This window comes from Oryx dammah, unplaced genomic scaffold, assembly GCF_014754425.2.
Source record: "Oryx dammah isolate SB20612 unplaced genomic scaffold, SCBI_Odam_1.1 HiC_scaffold_7, whole genome shotgun sequence".
Lineage (NCBI taxonomy): Eukaryota > Metazoa > Chordata > Mammalia > Artiodactyla > Bovidae > Oryx > Oryx dammah.
In genome coordinates, this window is record NW_024070191.1 from 29,993,526 (window position 1) to 30,012,113 (window position 18,588).

At 42.8% G+C, this 18,588-nt stretch overlaps 1 protein-coding gene across 1 annotated transcript in view; it reads left to right on the forward strand.

Annotated features, from left to right (window-relative positions):
* UNC5D (unc-5 netrin receptor D) overlaps positions 1 to 18,588 on the forward strand; it is a 633,424-nt gene that overhangs the window by 552,165 nt on the left and 62,671 nt on the right. Inside the window, exons 10-11 of the mRNA XM_040242921.1 lie at positions 4,082 to 4,459; positions 10,529 to 10,613. Coding sequence (XP_040098855.1) covers positions 4,082 to 4,459; positions 10,529 to 10,613 — 463 coding nt within the window. The remainder of the gene's footprint in view (positions 1 to 4,081; positions 4,460 to 10,528; positions 10,614 to 18,588) is intronic.

An 18,588-nucleotide genomic window follows, 5' to 3' on the forward strand; every position in this document is an offset into this window, starting at 1 on the left:
GAAATCTTACTGCTTGGCAGTGATGGAGTAGGGACAGGATGGTGCAGTGGAAACCCAAGCAGGCTAGAACGGGGAGATGGTGGGAGATACAAACGACTTGACTGCTTACCACTCACTTCTGACACCTTGTGGCTCAGATGGTAAAGAATCTACCTTCTATGTGGGCGACCCAGTTTCGATCCCTGAATTGAGAAGATCCCCTGGAGAAGGGCATAGCAACCCACTCCAGTATTCTTGGCTGGGGAATCTCATGGACAGAGGAGCCTGGGGGCTACAGTGAATGGGATCCCAAGAGTCAGATATGACTGAGCAACTAACACTTGCATGTTCTGGCACCTTGGCTTCTGGTCTAAGATCTCAGATAAAAACATGTCACCTCAATGTACTAAGACTAAGCTTAAGTAACTTAGTACACGTGACTTATCTTGGCTGTGCTGGGTCTTCACTGCTGTGTGCAGACTTTTCTTCTAGTTGTGGCTGCTGCTGCTAAGTCGCTTCAGTCGTGTCCGACTCTGTGTGACCCCATAGATGGCAGCCCACCAGGCTCCCCCTTCCCTGGGATTCTCCAGGCAAGGACACTGGAGTGGGTTGCCATTTCCTTCTCCAATGCATGAAAGTGAAAAGTGAAAGTGAAGTCACTCAGTCATGTCCGAGTCTTCGAGACCCGATGGACTGCAGCCTACCAAGCTCCTCCATCCATGAGATTTTCCAGGCAAGAGTACTGGAGTGGGGTGCCATTGCCTTCTCCGTAGTGGCAAGTGGGGGCTATTCTCAAGTTGCGGTGCCCAAGCTTCTCACTGCGGTGGCTTCTCTTGTGGCAGAGCATGGGCTCTAGGGTCTTCCATCTTTAGTAACTGCAGCGCCCGGGCTCTAGAGCACAGACTCAACAGTTATGGAGCGCAGACTTAATTGTTCTACAACATATGGGATTTTCCCAGACCAGGGATCAGACTGGTGTCTCCTGCATTGGCAGGCAGATTCTTTACCACTGAGCCACCAGGGAAGTTCCAGTATATATGATTTAATTAGAAGTACATCCAATGAACTGGTGGCTCAGACGGTAAAGTATCTCCCTACAGTGCAAGAGACCCAGTTTCGGTCCCTGGGTTGGGAAGATTCCCTGGAGAAGGAAATGGCAACCCTCTCCAGTACTCTTGCCTGGGAAGTTCCATGGACTAAGGAGCCTGGTAGGCTACAGTCCATGGGGTCGCAAAGAGTCGGACACGACTGAGTGACTTCATTTCACTTCACTTCACTTCATCCATTGAACTAGTCTTGCAACTGTGTAAGAAACTAAAACTATATCTCCATCAAATCATAAGATACCACTGTCTCAGACCTTACCAGTTAAAAACAGAATACACAGTAGTATGGGTGGCAGCTTTGTGTGTAAATTCAGAGGCTCTGAAGTCAGATTTGAATCCAAAATTGCTGTAAAACCTAGTAAATCAGTTATTCTGACTCAATTTTTACAGCTGTAAAATGGACATACTAACATCTATCTCAGGGGGGCCTTGTGAGGGTGAAACCACCTAGAATAACATGGCTTATAATACCTTGGTTTAAGTAAACTATTCAGTCAATCTACAGAGCATCCTTCTAGAAGCTGGCTGTCTCCTCATACCTTGACAGAGGACACCAGTGAGTTCTGCAGAGCAGCAGGCGGTGGGTGAGAGGGGCGGTTCCCTGATCTGAACATCTGGGGAAGGCTGACTTAGATAAGCTGAGACATCTCATTACCATGAGGCATCTCAGAATGTAGGAAACCTATACTGTGAATCTCTCAGAGAGTATGTAGCCTTTCCAAACTTATTTTTACTATTTTATTTGACCAAGAACTCACAAAACTAGTGATACCAACAGAAGCCCCTTATCCAAATTCTGCTCTCCCCTGTATTCACAGTGAGGCTCTGCCTTACACTGATGCTCTTGTCTTCATGACATCCCTTCTTGAGCATATATGATTGGAGAGCCAGCAGGGTGAACAGTGAGACTTAATAGAATGTCATACATAGAGTAGATCAGGGCCTTGAAAAGGACATCCAAAGAGAAACTTGCGGTCGCTGGGGGATTATCTTCAGACTTAAATCAAGTTGGCCACCAACTTTTTCTGTGTGTATATGTGTGTGTGTATTTTTCATATATATACACATACGCAAACATACTCATATGTGTGTATCAGTTCAGTTCAGTCACTCAGTCGTGTCCGACTCTTTGCGACCCCATGAATTGCAGCACGCCAGGCCTCCCTGTCCATCACCAACTCCCGGAGTTCACTCAGACTCACGCCCATCGAGTCAGTGATGCCATCCAGCCATCTCATCCTCGGTCGTCCCCTTCTCCTCCTGCCCCCAGTCCCTCCCAGCATCAGAGTCTTTTCCAGTGAGTCAACTCTTCGCATGAGGTAGCCAAAGTACTGGAGTTTCAGCTTTGGCATCAGTCCTTCCAGTGAACACCCAGGGCTGATCTCCTTCAGAATGGACTGGTTGGATCTCCTTGCAGTCCAAGGGACTCTCTAGAGTCTTCTCCAACACCACAGTTCAAAAGCATTAATTCAGTGATAGGCAATTGAGACTTAAGTCTGACTCTAAGAAATGTTTTTGCTTCTTGACTTTACAATAAGATAGCAGGGTCTTCTAACAGTAGCCAGAAATTAAATGTTAGAAGGTGAGGGCTTGAGAGAAAACAGCCCTGAGACTGAGAGAGATGCTTTTTCAGGTACCAGTGGAAACCCCTGCTCCAAACTTTTCAGATGTGAGATGGTTCTTCCATCCTGCTTCTTGCTTTATAACCCAGAGTAAGGCTGGTATCTGTAGAGTTCAGTGCAGTTCTGTTATAAAGCTCAGCTCCTTATAGTATAAAAAGATCCTCAAACATGGAAAAATGCCTCATCAAGGTGCTTTTACATCTATAAGGTATTTCATCTCATTTTGAACCTGCTCCTCTGTGATTTGGGATTCTTAGAGCATCAGAACAAAGAGGTGGGAAAAGTCAGGGTTATAGATTTCCTGCTGGTGTTGTTACAAATTATGAAAATGGAAAAACAATAGAAGCTAATAGGATCTGGTCTGAAATTGCAACATTTTCCAAAATATCACATGCGGAACATTTTTGTCAGGCCCCAAAGGAAAATGGTTTAATGTGTTTTGGGTTTCAATTTGAGATGTCACATTGATGGACTGATATGGGCAGGAAGTTTGGAACTGAGGGTTATTTTGTTATTTACTAATAAATGAGATTACTTCATCACAAGAAAATATCACAGCATTTCTTTTTAATATTTGGGCATAGAAAAAAAAATGGTTACATCCCAGCCGATGAGAAAGTCCAATTTCTCATGTTTTTCTAAGGATTGTTTTTCTCCATTTGTTTTGAGTCAGAAGCCTTTCTCAGCTGCTCCCCTTGTGGAAGCTGGGATCCTCTGTGCCTCTCAGAGTGACATTCGTGTTATTAGAGTGAATTGGCTGCTCAGACATGGAGCGGCTCGTGAAGCCCCCTGACCCTTTGGCTCGTGAAGCCCCCTGACCCTTTTGCTCTGAGGACACAACATTTCCTCCCCCAGAAACTGCCCAGAATTGCACGAGAGACGTGTTGGCACCCACGCCACCTCGGTTATAAACAGCACCACCTCGTCACCATGCTGTGTCATCTCTCTGCCATTTAAACTGAACAGATGTTATTTTTGCTCCAAACTGGATTGCAAAACATCTTTCTTTCCTATTTTTTTAGAAGCTCCTCTTTGCCAGTTAAAATAATCCCGTAAACAATCATACCTGAGTAAGTTGCCTGGTGGAGTGCCAGAAATACTTGTTTTGAAAAGATAGCACATAAAGAAGTCGAGAAAAGGATGAGTTAGATCGGCAGCATTCAGGAAATTGACTGCAAAAGCCAGAGCTCCTGCTTCCGAGGCTCTGGACACTATTGATCAGCCTGTTAGAGACACCTAAGATGCCCAGGGTGGGTCTGAGGGGTCAGCCGTGACCTGGGCAGCTGGGGAGCACGCACTGCGTAGTTTGTAGAAGCAGATGTGAACTATGATGCTTTTCAGCTTCTGAGTGACAGATCCATCTTCTCTGCCCAGGTAACTCCCTGCTCTTGAACCCCTCCATGCAGCCAGACCTCACAGTGAGCCGGACGTACAGTGGGCCCATCTGTCTCCAGGACCCCTTGGACAAGGAGCTCATGACGGAGTCTTCACTCTTTAACCCTTTGTCGGACATCAAAGTCAAAGTGCAGAGCTCATTCATGGTCTCCCTGGGAGTGTCTGAGCGAGCTGAGTACCATGGCAAGAATCATTCCGGGACTTTCCCCCACGGAAACAACCGCAGCTTCACGACAGTGCATGCCAGAAATAAGACGCCCTACATCCAGAACCTGTCATCACTCCCTACACGGACTGAGCTGAGGACCACGGGTGTCTTTGGCCATTTGGGAGGACGCTTAGTAATGCCAAATACAGGTGGGTGGTAAGTGTGCGTTTGTGTATCTTCTAGCGTTTGTTTGAACATATTATATTTACATGATGTCCCGTAAGGTCCATTTTTAAGATGTTGACTCTTCCGGTGTCAGAGTGAACACCACCACAGCTCCGGAAGTTGGCTTGATTTACACAGCAAACCGGAAGCAGTGCTGACATTACACTTCGCCATCTGCATCTCAGCGTGGACCGTACACTCCATCAGACGCCCTGTTAAGGCTGACAGCCATGCTGGCTCAGAAGGTTTGGGTGGTCCCTAGAGTTTAAGCCCCTTGAAATATATTTCCTAGAACACAATCAGGAAGCACTGAAAACATTCTTTGATATGACTGCCAAATACCGTGTTTATAGTGAAGCGTGGTTTACAAGTTGATAGATGAGTGAAATGACACTCAAACTTCCTCAGTAACTGACCTAATGAATACAGTCAGCGTCCACCACCCTTGCTATCATGTTGCTTCATGACGAGCAGTGATGAGGGTTCCTTTTGGGGTTGCTCTCTTGAATTCAAGCTCGGATCCTTGGCTATGTAGTTCTCAAGAGTGCTTAAGAGTGTTTTCTTCCTTTTGGTTGGAAGACTTTCGTGTTGTTTCAACATGTACAGCCCAGATAACTTTGACTCTACCTATGCATTAGTCTTCAGAGTTGCAATCTAAGATGTGGGATGGAGGAAGAGAGCAATCCCCAACAGCACCCACCCCACCCCCCCTCCCAGTATCTGAGCAACAAGATTTAGGGAGTGCTCTAAATCGTCACTGTCAGCTGAGAGGAAAGGGAAAAGACCAGATCTGCCATTGTTGTTAAAGATCTGGATAGCACTGAGCTGGGACCAGCAGGGCCTTAGCAGATTTCTCGGCAGGGTAGAACAAACCCATCTAAAATATTAAGCATTTTATCTTGTACAGTGAATTCTGTAGTTGGACTAGTCAGACGCTGCTGTTCTACTGCCTGACCTTCTAAGTAGATTAGTGACTTGTGCCTGCCGTTTGTTCCAAGTTGATGATTGGTTTTCCTATATCCTTTGCTTCATTAAATACTTAATTTCAGGGAAATGGCTCTCCAACGCAGACCCAATAATGATGTTGAATTCTAAAATTCCAATTCTCTAAATCTTCCTCAATGAGTAGGATGTGGTAAGAATCTTTTTTTACATATGTATGATGCCCTCCTCCTGGTGAGATATGACAGATAGGAGGTCCATGTGTAGGGAGCAGGTGGCCGTATTTACCAGGTACCCTTCTTGTTGTTTACCTCCATGGTGGCTCAGACATTAAGGAGTCTGCCTGCAATGTGGGAGACCCGGGTTCTATCCCTGGATTGGGAAGATCCCCTGGAGAAGGAAATGGTTACCTACTCCGTTATTAGTGCCTGGAAAAAGCCCATGGATGGAGGAGACTGGCAGGCTACAGTCCATGGGGTCGCGAAGAGTCACACACGACTGAGCGGCTTCACTTCTTGTTTAGTTGCTGAGTCATGTCCGACTCTTTCGCGACACCTTAGAAAAAGAATCTGTACTTGGAAACGTGGAATCTAGAAAAGGGAAAGGTGCAGAACCTGCCCTTTCGAAGAGAAGAGTATGTACATACATCAAAATTATGAATTTCCGTGTTGAGTTTCTGTACTTTTATTTCCACTTTCTTACCTAGTGGTTGGCACTTAGGTGGCTCTCAATAGTTACTGGTTGAATAGATTGGTCCCATCCTCATCTGTGTGTGTAGGAAGGGAGTACCAGGATCCATCCATTTATCATCTATATTTGTTCATCATAGAACGTGAAATGAAATCATGATGACAGGCTTTTGCCTTGCTTCCCTTCTGACTTGAGAAGCATTTAGGTTGACAACCCAAAGTTCTAGCAGCATTATCTATGATTCCCAAACAACTCTGTGAAGGGGCGTTTTCAGAGCTCTGCACGAGAAGCCCTAGACCAGACTGAAGCTGTTCACTGGGAATGAATTTGAGAAAAAATAAGTTCAGGGACTTGAAACATATGCTCTGTTATTTGCAGAACATAAATGTAAAATATGCCCTGGGGAGCTAAAGTATAAAGAAGAGAGGCTCAGAAATTAAATTGTTCTCATGCTATCCATCCCAAGTTATTGTGGGGTGCCTGGCAGTGGTTTGTGAGAAAGGTTGGCTGCAGTCCCCACACTCTAAAAATCATTTATTATGCAAAATAGGAGCCAAAAAACTCAGGTGGTTCTGTCATCCTGTCAAATAAAAGGCTCTCAGGATAGGTGGAGTTTGGGGGAGAGTATATCCTTTAATCAGAAATAACTTGTGAATGACTTGTTGAAAATGGATACATCTTTAGGGGACCACAAGTGTGAAGAGTTCCTAGAGGCATCATTCTTCATAAAATATAACTTGCCACCAGCACCATCAGCTCCCATGACCTTTGCCTCTGGTGTTCAACTATCTTCAGTTTCCACATACAATTTAGACAATTAAGTGGGGAAGGGAAGTATGTCTAAAGGATCATCATACAACTTCTGATTGTAGGAAGGACAGGATCGTTTAAAGCGCCAGTGATCCTACACATGCAGGTTGAATTTCGGTATATTATGAATAATATTTCAGTCTAAACACAAGGAATTAAGCTGACTTGAAAGGAAGTGATATGATCTGCTCTGCAAACAGCCCTTTCTCAAAAGTCCATACGCATGTTTATTCTGATTCGATTTGGGAGTTGACTGTCAGGCCCTGATAATCTGCAGAAGACTGCATGTCTCAAAACCTGGCTGTTGTTTTGTTTTTTCCTTTTCTTTTTACTGAAAGTTTTCAATCCTATTCATTCATTCATATAGTCACGTATTTTCGGAGAGCTTACTCTCTGCCAGGCATTGGGCCACATGTTACAGATGTAATAAACCATTAATGCTTTTTTTTAAAAAACACACTGTATGTCTTTTCTAAATTTTCAAATAAAATCAAACTAATCAACATGTCAGAAAGCAAATAAATGATCGTCTGGGTTGGTGATCAACCTGACTACCAAAGGGTGCAAGGGGGCTTTGTGTGGCAGTGGAAATGTTCTATCTTGATTGTGATAGTAACGTGAGTGTATACACTTGCCCCAAAATGCGTTAATTTGTATAACTTGTGTGTGAATTATACCTCAATCAGGGAATAGAGAAAAATGTGAAATGGGAGCATAGCAGAGCTCTTTTGGGTTAACTGCTCAGATGGCATTATTTCTTGATGGTGACACTCTGTACTCTATCTCTAAATAAGGTCTAAATATCTCTTATCATCATAGTCTAAAAGAGAGGCAACAGAGAGAAAGTGTGATGGCAGACTAACAATACAGAATGTCTAGGGTTGTGTATTCGGTTTGACATCTGCACACACTGACTATCACATGTATAATTTCTGCTCCCCAGCAGGGAAGGATGTAATGGAGCCCACTTCATTTGGCAGCTACATTTAAGGAAGGATGAGCAATTAAAGGAGAGGACTGATCAGAGGCCACTGAGTATGGCAATTACTGTTCTCCTACTGTTGACATTAGGGTCTGGAATATAAATAGATACCCTAGCTGAAAAGCTGTGAGCAAGATTTTTAAATGGGCCTCATTTTTAGTGAAAGATACTGATGAAACCTAGCGTGTTACTGAATAATTTTCATAAATGTGAACCACACAACTTGTTTTGCCATGAGTCTTCCATTCCTCGATTCTATAGCAGTGAACAGGAACACAGAAGGATATCAGTAAAGTCTGCCATCTCTAGATGTAATTTTAGCAGCAGCAGCCTGAAAGCTTCCTGTGTAATTACATTAGCTCTAATGAAAGGAGAAAAGATGAGTGCTGCATTATTCAAAGGACACCCTGAGATTTTACTTTGTCAAGATCTTAACTGTGTCTCTATTTCTTTTCGTTTTATAAGCAAGAAGCTACATTAAAGAGACTCTCTGCCCTCTCTAGACTCTTCCCTTTTGGCCAAAGTGAAATAGTAACTTCCTAGCATTCAGGAGAAAAGAGAGGAATTTCCCAGTGTGGTATGAGGTGCCTTCCTGTGCCCACCCAACCTTCGTTACATGATGTTACTGAAGTAAGTCTCCTGAGTTTTCTTTCAATGAATATGGCTAAGTTACCTTTAGCCTTAATCTTTCCTAGCATCTGTTTGGAAATACGGAGCCAAATGGTAGCTACACAGCATCTTCAGTTCCTAAGCTTATCCACAAGTTTTCCCTCCTTCAGTTCTCTTGACAAAACACACTCCTCCATCAGTCACCTCCCTAAACCGACTTTAAGATGCACCCTTTAGAAGACAGCTACACACCAGGCTCTAGCAAAAGTATTAAATGTCTCACTTATCATCCTAAATACCTTTTCAGGAAATGAGTGGATAGAAACAAAGCAGAGAAATACCTTTTAAATTTTAGAGCTGACTAACTGATACACGAAGAATCGATGCTGTTGAACTGTGATGTTGGAGAAGACTCGAGAGTCCCTTGGACTGCAAGGAGATCCGACCAGCCCATCCTAAAGGAGACCAGTGTTGGGTGTTCATAGGAAGGACTGAGGCTGAAACTCCAATACTTTGGCCACCTGATATGAAGAGCTGACTCATTGGAAAAGACCCTGATTCTGGGAGGGATTAGGTGCAGGAGGAGAAGGGAACGACAGGATGAGATGGCTGGATGGCATCACCCACTTGATGCACATGAGTTTGGGTGAACTCCGGGAGTTGGTGATGGACAGGGAGGCCTGGCGTGATGCGATTCATGGGGTCACAAAGAGTCAGACACGACTGAGTGAACTGAACTGAAACACTGAAATTCTTAGTCTCAGATACGTATGATAGTGAAGGGTGTCAGGATACCTAATCTTATAAGAGACTTTTTCCAATGCCAGGAAGGCTTTAATTTTTGAAATTTCTATTTATTGACATATAGTTGACTTACAGTGTTCGTGTTCTGCTGAACAGCAAAGTGATTGCATCGTGTGTGTAGATATATGTATATACACACACACATTCTTTTTCGTTGTGGCTTAGCCCAGCATATTGAATGTAGTTCCCTGTTCTATATAGTACGACCTTGTTATTTATCCATTCCATATATAATAGCTTGCATTTGTTAATCCCAAATCATCTTTCCCTGCCCCATTCCCCCTTAGCAACCACAAGTCTGTTCTCTGTGTCTGTAAGTCTGTTTGTTTTCTGCCATGTATTAGCTTCCACATTGGAGAAGGCAGTAGCACCCCACTCCAGTACTCTTGCCTGGAAAATCCCATGATGGAGGAGCCTGGTGGGCTGCAGTCTGTGGGCTCGCTAAGAATCGGACATGACTGAGCGAGTTCACTTTCACTTTTCACTTTCATGCTTTGGAGAAGGAAATGGCAACCCACTCCAGTGTTCTTGCCTGGAGAATCCCAGGGACGGGGGAAGCCCGGTGGGCTGCCGTCTATGGGGTCACACAGAGTCGGACACGACTGAAGTGACTTAGCAGCAGCAGCTTCCACATATAAGTGATAACATGTTTCTCTTTCTCTCACTTTTCTTGGTAATCTCTAGGTCTATACATATTGCTGCAAATGCCACTATTTCATTTTTTATGGCTGAGTAATATTCCAGTGTGTGTACACATACACACACACACACATCTTCTTTATCCGTTCATCTATTGATGGGCACTTGTTTCCATGTCTTGGCTGTTGTAAATAGTGCTGCTGAGAACATAGGAATGCAGGTATCTTTTTGAATTATAATTTTCTCTGGACATGTGCCCAGGAGTGAGATTGCTAGATTTTATGATAACTCTCTTTTTAGTTTTCTGAGGCACCTCCATACTATTGTTTGTAATAGCTGTACCGATGTATATTAGGAAGACTTTAAGTAAAAATCTGAGTATACACTTGAATAATATACCCTTTTATATGTCACTGAAGGAAACAATATCTTGTTATTATTTTGTACTTTGTGAAACTCCTCTAAATTGCTGTGAGGTGGTCCATCTTTGAGAGCATCTGTAAGTTATTCAGCTGAGGTGCTTCTGGATAGATAACTGGAGAATCTACAAATAACATTTTGGCTTTTTCTGTTTCAGGGGTGAGTTTACTGATACCACACGGTGCCATCCCAGAGGAGAACTCCTGGGAAATTTACATGTCTATCAACCAAGGTGAACCCAGGTAAGAGACAGAGAAGAATGGCACATTAATAAGATCTTAAGTATGAAAATGGAATCTGAAGTTATTAAGATAATGTGACATAGAGGTATTGGGTGAGAGTGTAAGCTACTTGGACTGTAAAGAGGAAAAAAGCAATTGCAAACCTGTTGGCTTTCCGTTTGTAGACTGCTAACCCAAGTCACCAACATCTAGATAGCAGACCCCAAAATCAGTGTATCAGTAGCTGTGCTGTGCTAAGTCAGTTTAGTCGTGTCCAACTCTTTCGTGCCCCCATGAACTGTAGTCCATCAGGCTCCTCTGTCCATGGGATTCTCCAGGCAAGAATACTGCAGTGGGTTGCTATTCCCTCCTCCCAGGGGATCTTCCCAACCCAGGGATCTAACCTGTGTCTCTAAGGTCTCCTGCACTGGCAGGCAGGTTCTTTGCCAATAGCACCACTATCAGTAGGGTCTCTCCACAAAGAGTCATTGTCTCACAGAACCCTCCTCTCAAAAGAAAAACATATCCTCCTGGGGGTACTCTTTGGTTTTACACATTATGAAAAATGCAGAGAATAACTGCCTGTGACCTTTTAGCATCAGTAGAACACCTGCCCTATAGCCGAGAGACAATTTCTTAAGCAATTTTTCTCAAAGAAAAAAATAGTCTACACTTTAGCAGCTTTCAGATCTGACAAATTTCAGCAGCATTAAATTCAATTACATGAACAAATACAAATCTTGCCTCATACTTTTTTAATGAAAGTAGCTGCTTATTTTCCTAGTGCAACTATGGTATTTGTAGAAATGTTGCCTTCCTCCACATAAGATAAACCAAACTCCTCTTTAGAAAGCAATTTCTCTTATCAGCTAGATCTATATACCTCTGGCATTTTCAGTCATAACATCTTGGTTAGTTTAGATTTTGTTGTTAGAAAAAAAAATACACACACACATGAAGGAAAAACAGAGAAACAGATGGTTTGAACAGACTTTGATAGCTATCTCCATAATGGGATTTGTTAGTATCCAGTGGTTTTCGCTTTCTGCTCTATGGGATTTGAGAAAAATGGAAGAAAAGGCTCTGCTAGTTGGCTCTTGGGGAGGAATTGCTGGTAAGCCATGCTATGTTGGGCTCTTGTATTACCTGCTCAGTTCTGTAGACTGATGTCCTTTCGTTGGGCACCTGAAAACATTCCAGTGTTGAAGTATCTGCACTCGGCAAAAGGGAAACCAAGAGGCAGAAGTTCTATTCAAAAATCTCAACTAAGCAGACCTAAGAACTATTCTCTGGAATAGTCACCTTGTTTCCGGATGTATTTATTGAAGCAACTCTACCTGTTCAAAATTGAGGTCATGGTCAATCACACATAAGCTACTAACTGCATCATCCTTCAAAAATCAGGTTTGAGGCAGAATCCAGGCAACCTTGCCTGAAAATCCTGGCCTCTTGCAAACCCTCCTCCACTCTGCATCCTGTTCCCTTTGTGGTAATGAGTCCACAGAGCCTGTGTTCAGCTCTTTCTTTGCAAACCCATCCCTACTTTTTTCTACCACATTATATGAGAACCAGCCCAGGAGTCTTTCACAAATTCAAAGGCACCTAATGCACAACTCACCTCAATCCTCACCTCTTAGACCCTTCTTCTTAGGAGGGCAGAGCTAGATTGTGTTCAAAGACATCAAACATGCAAGGAATTAAATAAAAAGGCTCCAAAATGGGAGAACTAGCTCTTGGGACATCCTGAAGTGGAAAAAATACATAAAAATTTGCCAGAGCCCAAAGGCTTTGAAAGACAAATTTGGCCTCCTGGGATCACACCCTGCTAAGCTTTGCAAGTTTCAGGTTTATCAGTTTGGTTTATCCACCTGTAGCTAAGGTGTAAGTTCATTGCTGCCTTTCAGGAAGTTGGACAGAAATAGGAACAACGTCCGGAACTTCCCATCTATGAGGTGAGCATGTAACAGGATGGGGTAAAATTATAGGAAGCACACATTTCCATTTGCCAAAACCTTCTCAGCTGTTCCTGCCTCTCAAGGAAATGACTGGTCACTAAACTGCAGCCCACTTACCTTCCTTGGCTGTTCTCGCTCCTTTTTAAGGAGCTCCAAACTACATACTGGAAAAAAAAAAAAAAACCACTAAAAATAGTAAATGCCTTTTAGTCTTTTTTTAAAGCTCAGGTAAATTTTTTCCATCCTTGCTAGGGGGCTGCTCAGATCTGAGTTCTGCTTTTAATCCTGTGATTAATCAGGAGACCGCTGATGTACCTATTTCGTGTCTTTTCTTTGTAAGATGACTTGAAAACCCATTTTCATCTTATGCCATCTGTCATTCTGAACTTGAGCTCAGATTAAGACCCATTTCCGCAAAGTTTGTAAAGCTGGAACACCACTGCTCTGACTTTTAGTTCAGAGGTGTGAGCGCTGGATTTTTCTGACTGCCCATCACTCCATGCACAGCGAATTACAGTGAGATCTCCCCAACACCATCTTGATTCTGTGTTTAAAGGCTGTTCCCTTCTCCTATTGATGATACATTTCTGTTACTCTTTCCTGAGTTATATCCCTGGTGTAGCAGGGTGATGAATTAGTGGAACTGTAACGGATAGCACAGATGCAAATTCTTTAGCAGAAGGCCAGGGATATAGCTGTGTGGAGTGAACCACAGACTCAGAACAAACCCCTATATTCAAATAGTCTCAGATAGATACCAAAATGTTAAGTGTAAGTTTCAAGTAAGGTGGTTCTTTGTCTGAAGTGAGGTTGTTCTTTGTCTGAAGTGAGGTTGTTCTTTGTCTGAATTGAATGTGCCCTGTTTCTCTTAGAACATCCTACTTGCATACCTGGGAAATTTCCAAGAGGAGATTGTATTGAATTAGCCAAAAATTTCACTCAGATGTTACAGAAAATCCAAACAATTTTTCTGACCAACCCAATACTTTGTTAGGTAGAATGATGTCACTTTCCCTCCTCAATGTCCCTGCTTTGTCTATACTCTCAGACTTGAACCACCATCCTAATGAAGGTTTTCTAACCTGTTCTATCAGTTTGGACCTTTGGTTGGTCATAATGCTGCGGAAATAAACTCTGCTGACTTTGTGCGCATATAGGTACACATTAAATAGTTTGCTAGAAGGAGACCTTGCATCCTCAGAAAAGTAATTACTCACCTCTGTCTCAGTATAACTTTGCAAGGTGCTCGTACATGTGTTTAAGTCATTTACTCTCCCCAGTAACAAAAAAGAGAGGGTTTTGTACAGATTTTGGGATGAGAAAAAAGATCTAAAAAATGAAGTTTCCAAGAAAGGAAGCTGCTTCGCAAGGATGTATTACTTACCAGCTGAGCTGGGATTTGACTTCAGGATATCTGACTCCAATTCCATGGCTCATGGACTAAAGGATGCCACCTCTCCTTGACATCAGAGACTTTAATAGCTTTCTGACCCTGCATTACAAGGCTTAGCCCCTGGAATTGCTCTGTAAGAGAAGCAGACAGGATCAAGTTGAACATTCCTTAGACATCTACGGTGGTAAATTGCTGTTGTTACATTATAGCTGAGGGAAGAAAGGCTAGAAACAGGTGTCACATCAGTGCTGAAACTTAGTGGACATGATGTTCAGAGACTTTTGAGCTCGGTGGCTAAGAGTGTGAGCTCAGGCATCTGAGTCCTGGGTTCAGACTCACTGCTTTTATTCATGAGACCACGGGTAAGTTAATGAAACTCTTTGACTCTGGGTATAGAGTGGGTACTTCACCTATTAGGAATATTTATAGGATTGTACGATATATACAGTGATACTACAATCTTAAAGATGATAAAATAAGAAATCCTAATTAATACATTGTATTTGATAAAGTATTTTACCTATTAATACTTTAGATAGGTATATGTCCTTTAATCTTCTCATCCATCCTGTATGGTAAACAATAATTATTCTTCTAATTTTTTAGATTTGAAAATTAAGACCAAAGAAAACATAGTACATTTGCCTCAGGTGGCAGTGGGACTGGGCACCAAAAGTTTTTGAGTAATAATGTATTTTTAGACTGTGTCCCACTTTAAAGCATATTATTCTTGAGTCTGGTAAGACGTGTTTTATGAGACACGGGGCTTATGCCTAACGATGGAAATACCATGAAACATACAGAGAGGGGTCCAGATTTGGGGAAGACAATGGTAACGTGATAATTCAATGTGGAATTATGATGCAATAGAGAATTTCACAGAGAGCAGTGGGAAAATGGAGGAGACCTTAAGTCTATTCTACGGATGGATTTACAGAGAGGGTAGAAGGGAAGGTGGATAAAAGATCAGTAGAACTTAGCCAGACAGAGAACAGTGTAAAGATTATAAAACCCAGTGATTTCTAGCTCCAAGATATACATTTTCCAGTATTTCTATACAGTAGAAGGTAGGAAGGAGGGTGGTTAAGAGTAAATAGATCCAGGCTTTATTATTATTATTATTCAGGTATAGTGGCTTTACAGTGTTACTTTCTGCCGTATGACGAAATGAATCATTCATATGTATACAACTTCTGGGACCTCCCTCCATCCCCCGTCCCACCCCTCCAGGTCATCCGAGGGCACCAAGCTGAGCTCCCTGACCTATACAGTGGCTTCCCCCCAGCTATCTTATACAGAGTCGTGTAGATCTGTCAGGCCTGATTTCCCAGTTCATTTCACACCTCTTCCCCTCCTACCAGGGTCCACACATCCCTTCTCTATGTCTCTATTCCTGCCCTGCAAATAGTTCACCATTCTTTCTAAATTCCACATACATGTGTAAATATATGATGCTTGTCTTTCTGTGTCTGACTTGCTTCACTCTGTATAGCAGTCTCTAGGTCCGTCCAACATCTCTACAGATGACCCAGTTGGGTTGCTTTTCATAGCTGAGTAATATGCTGTTATATATATATGTACCTCATCTTCTTTATCCATTTCTCTTTCAGTGGATATCTAGGTTGCTTCCAAGTCCTAGCCATGGTAAATCGTGCTGAAATAAACACTGAGGTGCATGTCTTTGTGAATTATGGTTTTCTCTGGGTATGTGCTGGAGAAGGAAATGACAGCCCACTCCAGTATTCTTGCCTGGAGAATCCCCTGGACAGAGGAGTCTGGAAGGCTATAGTCAATGGGGTCACAAGAATGGACATGACTTAGTGATTACACCACCACCACAAGGCATATGTCCAGTAGTGGGATTGCTGGGTCACATGGTAGTTCCACTGTTTTCTAAGGAACCTCCGTACTGTTCAGGTGTACGGCCAAGTAAGTCAGTTTTTTTTTTTTTTTTTAGATTCTCTTCTATTATAGGTTACAAGGTATTGAATATAATTCCATGTGCTATATAATAAATCCTTGTCATTTATCTATTAATCCCAAGTTCCTAATTTCTCTCTCCCCCTGACTTTCCCTTTTGGTAACCATAAATTTGTTTTTATGTCTGTGAGTCTGTTTCACAGATCATTTGCATTATTTTAGGTTGCACATATAAGCAATATAATATCTGTTTTTATCTGACTTACTTGCCTTGCTCAGTCTCTTATGGGGTCACTGTTCCTTTCCCCTGGGTCCTGGTGCGCACAAGGTTTTGTTTGGGCCCTCCAGGAGTCTGTTTTTCTAGACTTTCCTGTGGAAGTTCTGTAATCAAGTCCCACTGGCCTTCAGAGTCAAATTCCCTGGGGGTTCTCAGTCCCTTTGCTGGACCCTCAGGTGGGGAAATCTGCTGTGGGCCCTAGAACTTTTGCAACAGTGTGAGAACTTCTTTGGTCTAATCCTCCTCCAGTTTTGTGGGTTGTCTGCTCGGTGGCTATAGTGGAGCTAATGGTGACGTCCTCCAAGAGGACTTCTACCACACGCTGCACCTCCCAGGACTGCTGCAGCCAGAGCCCCCGTCCCCGCCGCAGGCCACTGCTGACCCCTGCCCCCACGGCGGACTCTGAAACACTTGCAGGCAGGTCTGGCTCAGTCTCTTTTGGGGTCACTGCTCCTTTCCTGGGTCCTGGTGCTCACAAGGTTTTGTTTGCACCCTTCAGGCATTTCTGGTGGGCATGAGATTTGATTTTAAACATGATTGCACCTATCCTACCATCTTGTTGGGGCTTCTCCTTTCCCCTTGGACTTGGGATATCTTTTTTTTGGTGGGATCCAACATTCTCCTTTCAACGGTTGTTCAGCAGCTAGTTGTGATTTTGGTCTTCTCACAGGAGAAGGTGAGCACATATCATCTCTAGGTCCATCCATGATACAGATGGTAAGATTCATTCCTCTTTGTGGCTGAGTAATATTCCATTATTTATATGTGCCACATACTCTCTATCCATCTGTCTGTTGGTGGACACTTAAGTTGCTTCTGTGTCTTGGCTGCTGTACATAGTGCTGCTAGGAACACTGGGGAGCAGGTATCAAATCTTGTCTCCCCCCGCCTACTTTAAAGTCACTTTGATGCCAAAATATTGCCTTAAGCAGCTTCCTTCCAATTCTACCCCAGGCCTAGGCACAGACAGAAGGATTAAGTTTTATGCACTGCTTCACTCACAAAATAGAGAATGCCTCCTGATGTCACAGGAGCTAGAGTAGCCTCACAGAAAGGCAATGGCATGAACTTGGATCTGCCAGAAGTATTTGCAGGTGAGAGGCCCTTGGGATTCTCCTAACACAAGGGTATTTAAGCAGCTAAGTCAATGCTGAACACAGCCACCTTGATCAAGTAGACTGCTTTGGAGTGCAGGAAACCAGCAATGATCACTTTTAACAAGCTTGTCTCTTTTCCCAAACTTTAATTCAAAAGAATTGGGATCTTTTCTTTCTAACATATTTTCAGGAGCTTTTTATTTTTGGGGGGGTGGATTTTTCATCTTCTCAAAGAAAGTTTTGATAACTTTTATTAAATAAGGGTGTTTAATAGAACTACCCTATGGCCCAGCAATCTCATTCCTAGGCATATATCCAGAGAAAACCATAATTCGAAAAGATACATGCCCCTTAATGTTTACTGCAGCACAACTTACAATAGCCAAGAAATGGAAGCAGCCTAGAGGTCCATCAGCAGAGGAGTTGATAAAGAATACTTGGTACATATATACAATGAAATGGAATATATACTCAGCTATTAAAAAAAATGAAATAATGCCATTTACCGCAACATGGATGGACCCAAGATGATTGTAGTTAGTGAAGTCAGACAAATATATAAACACACTTACCTGTGGCATCAACAAAAAGGTACAAATGAATTTATTCATAAAACAGAAATAGAGTAAAAGATGTAGAAAACAAACTTATGGTTACTGGGGGCAAGGAGGGGAGGCTAAAGTGGTAGATTGGGATTGACCTATACATTACTGTATATAAAATAGATAACTAATAAGGACTTACCATAGAACAAGCAGGGAGCTCTACTCAGTACATTGTAATGACCTATAGGGGAAGAGAATCTCAAGAATGGATATAGTTTATGTGTAAATGATTCACTTTGCTGTACACCTGAAACTAACACAACATTGTAAATAAACTATACTCCAGTCAATTCTTTTTTTAAAACATAAAAGATTTTTAAATAAAAGTATTTTAGAAAATCAGCTATTTCAGAGCTTTCCCCACATACACAAATAAAATGGTGTAGCACAGTCATCTCACTACCCTGTCCCAGCTCGCATTTTGCACCCCTCCCCATCCCATGGGCTTCCCTGTGGCTCAGCTGGTAAAGAATCCACCTGCAGTGTGGGAGACCTGGGTTCAGTCCCTAGGTTGGGAAGATCCCCCAGAGAAGGGAAAGGCTACCCACTCCAGTATTCTGGCCTGGAGATTTCCATGGACTGTATAGTCTGTGGGATCGCAAAGAGTTGGACACGACTGAGCGACTTTCACTTTCTTCCCTGCCCCATGGTTGGCAAGTAGAGAAATGGACCAGAGCATTACTATATGGAGCTTTCTTCTGAGAAGCAATAAAATAAAATCAAAGGCAAACATTCATTTCGTTTCTCCA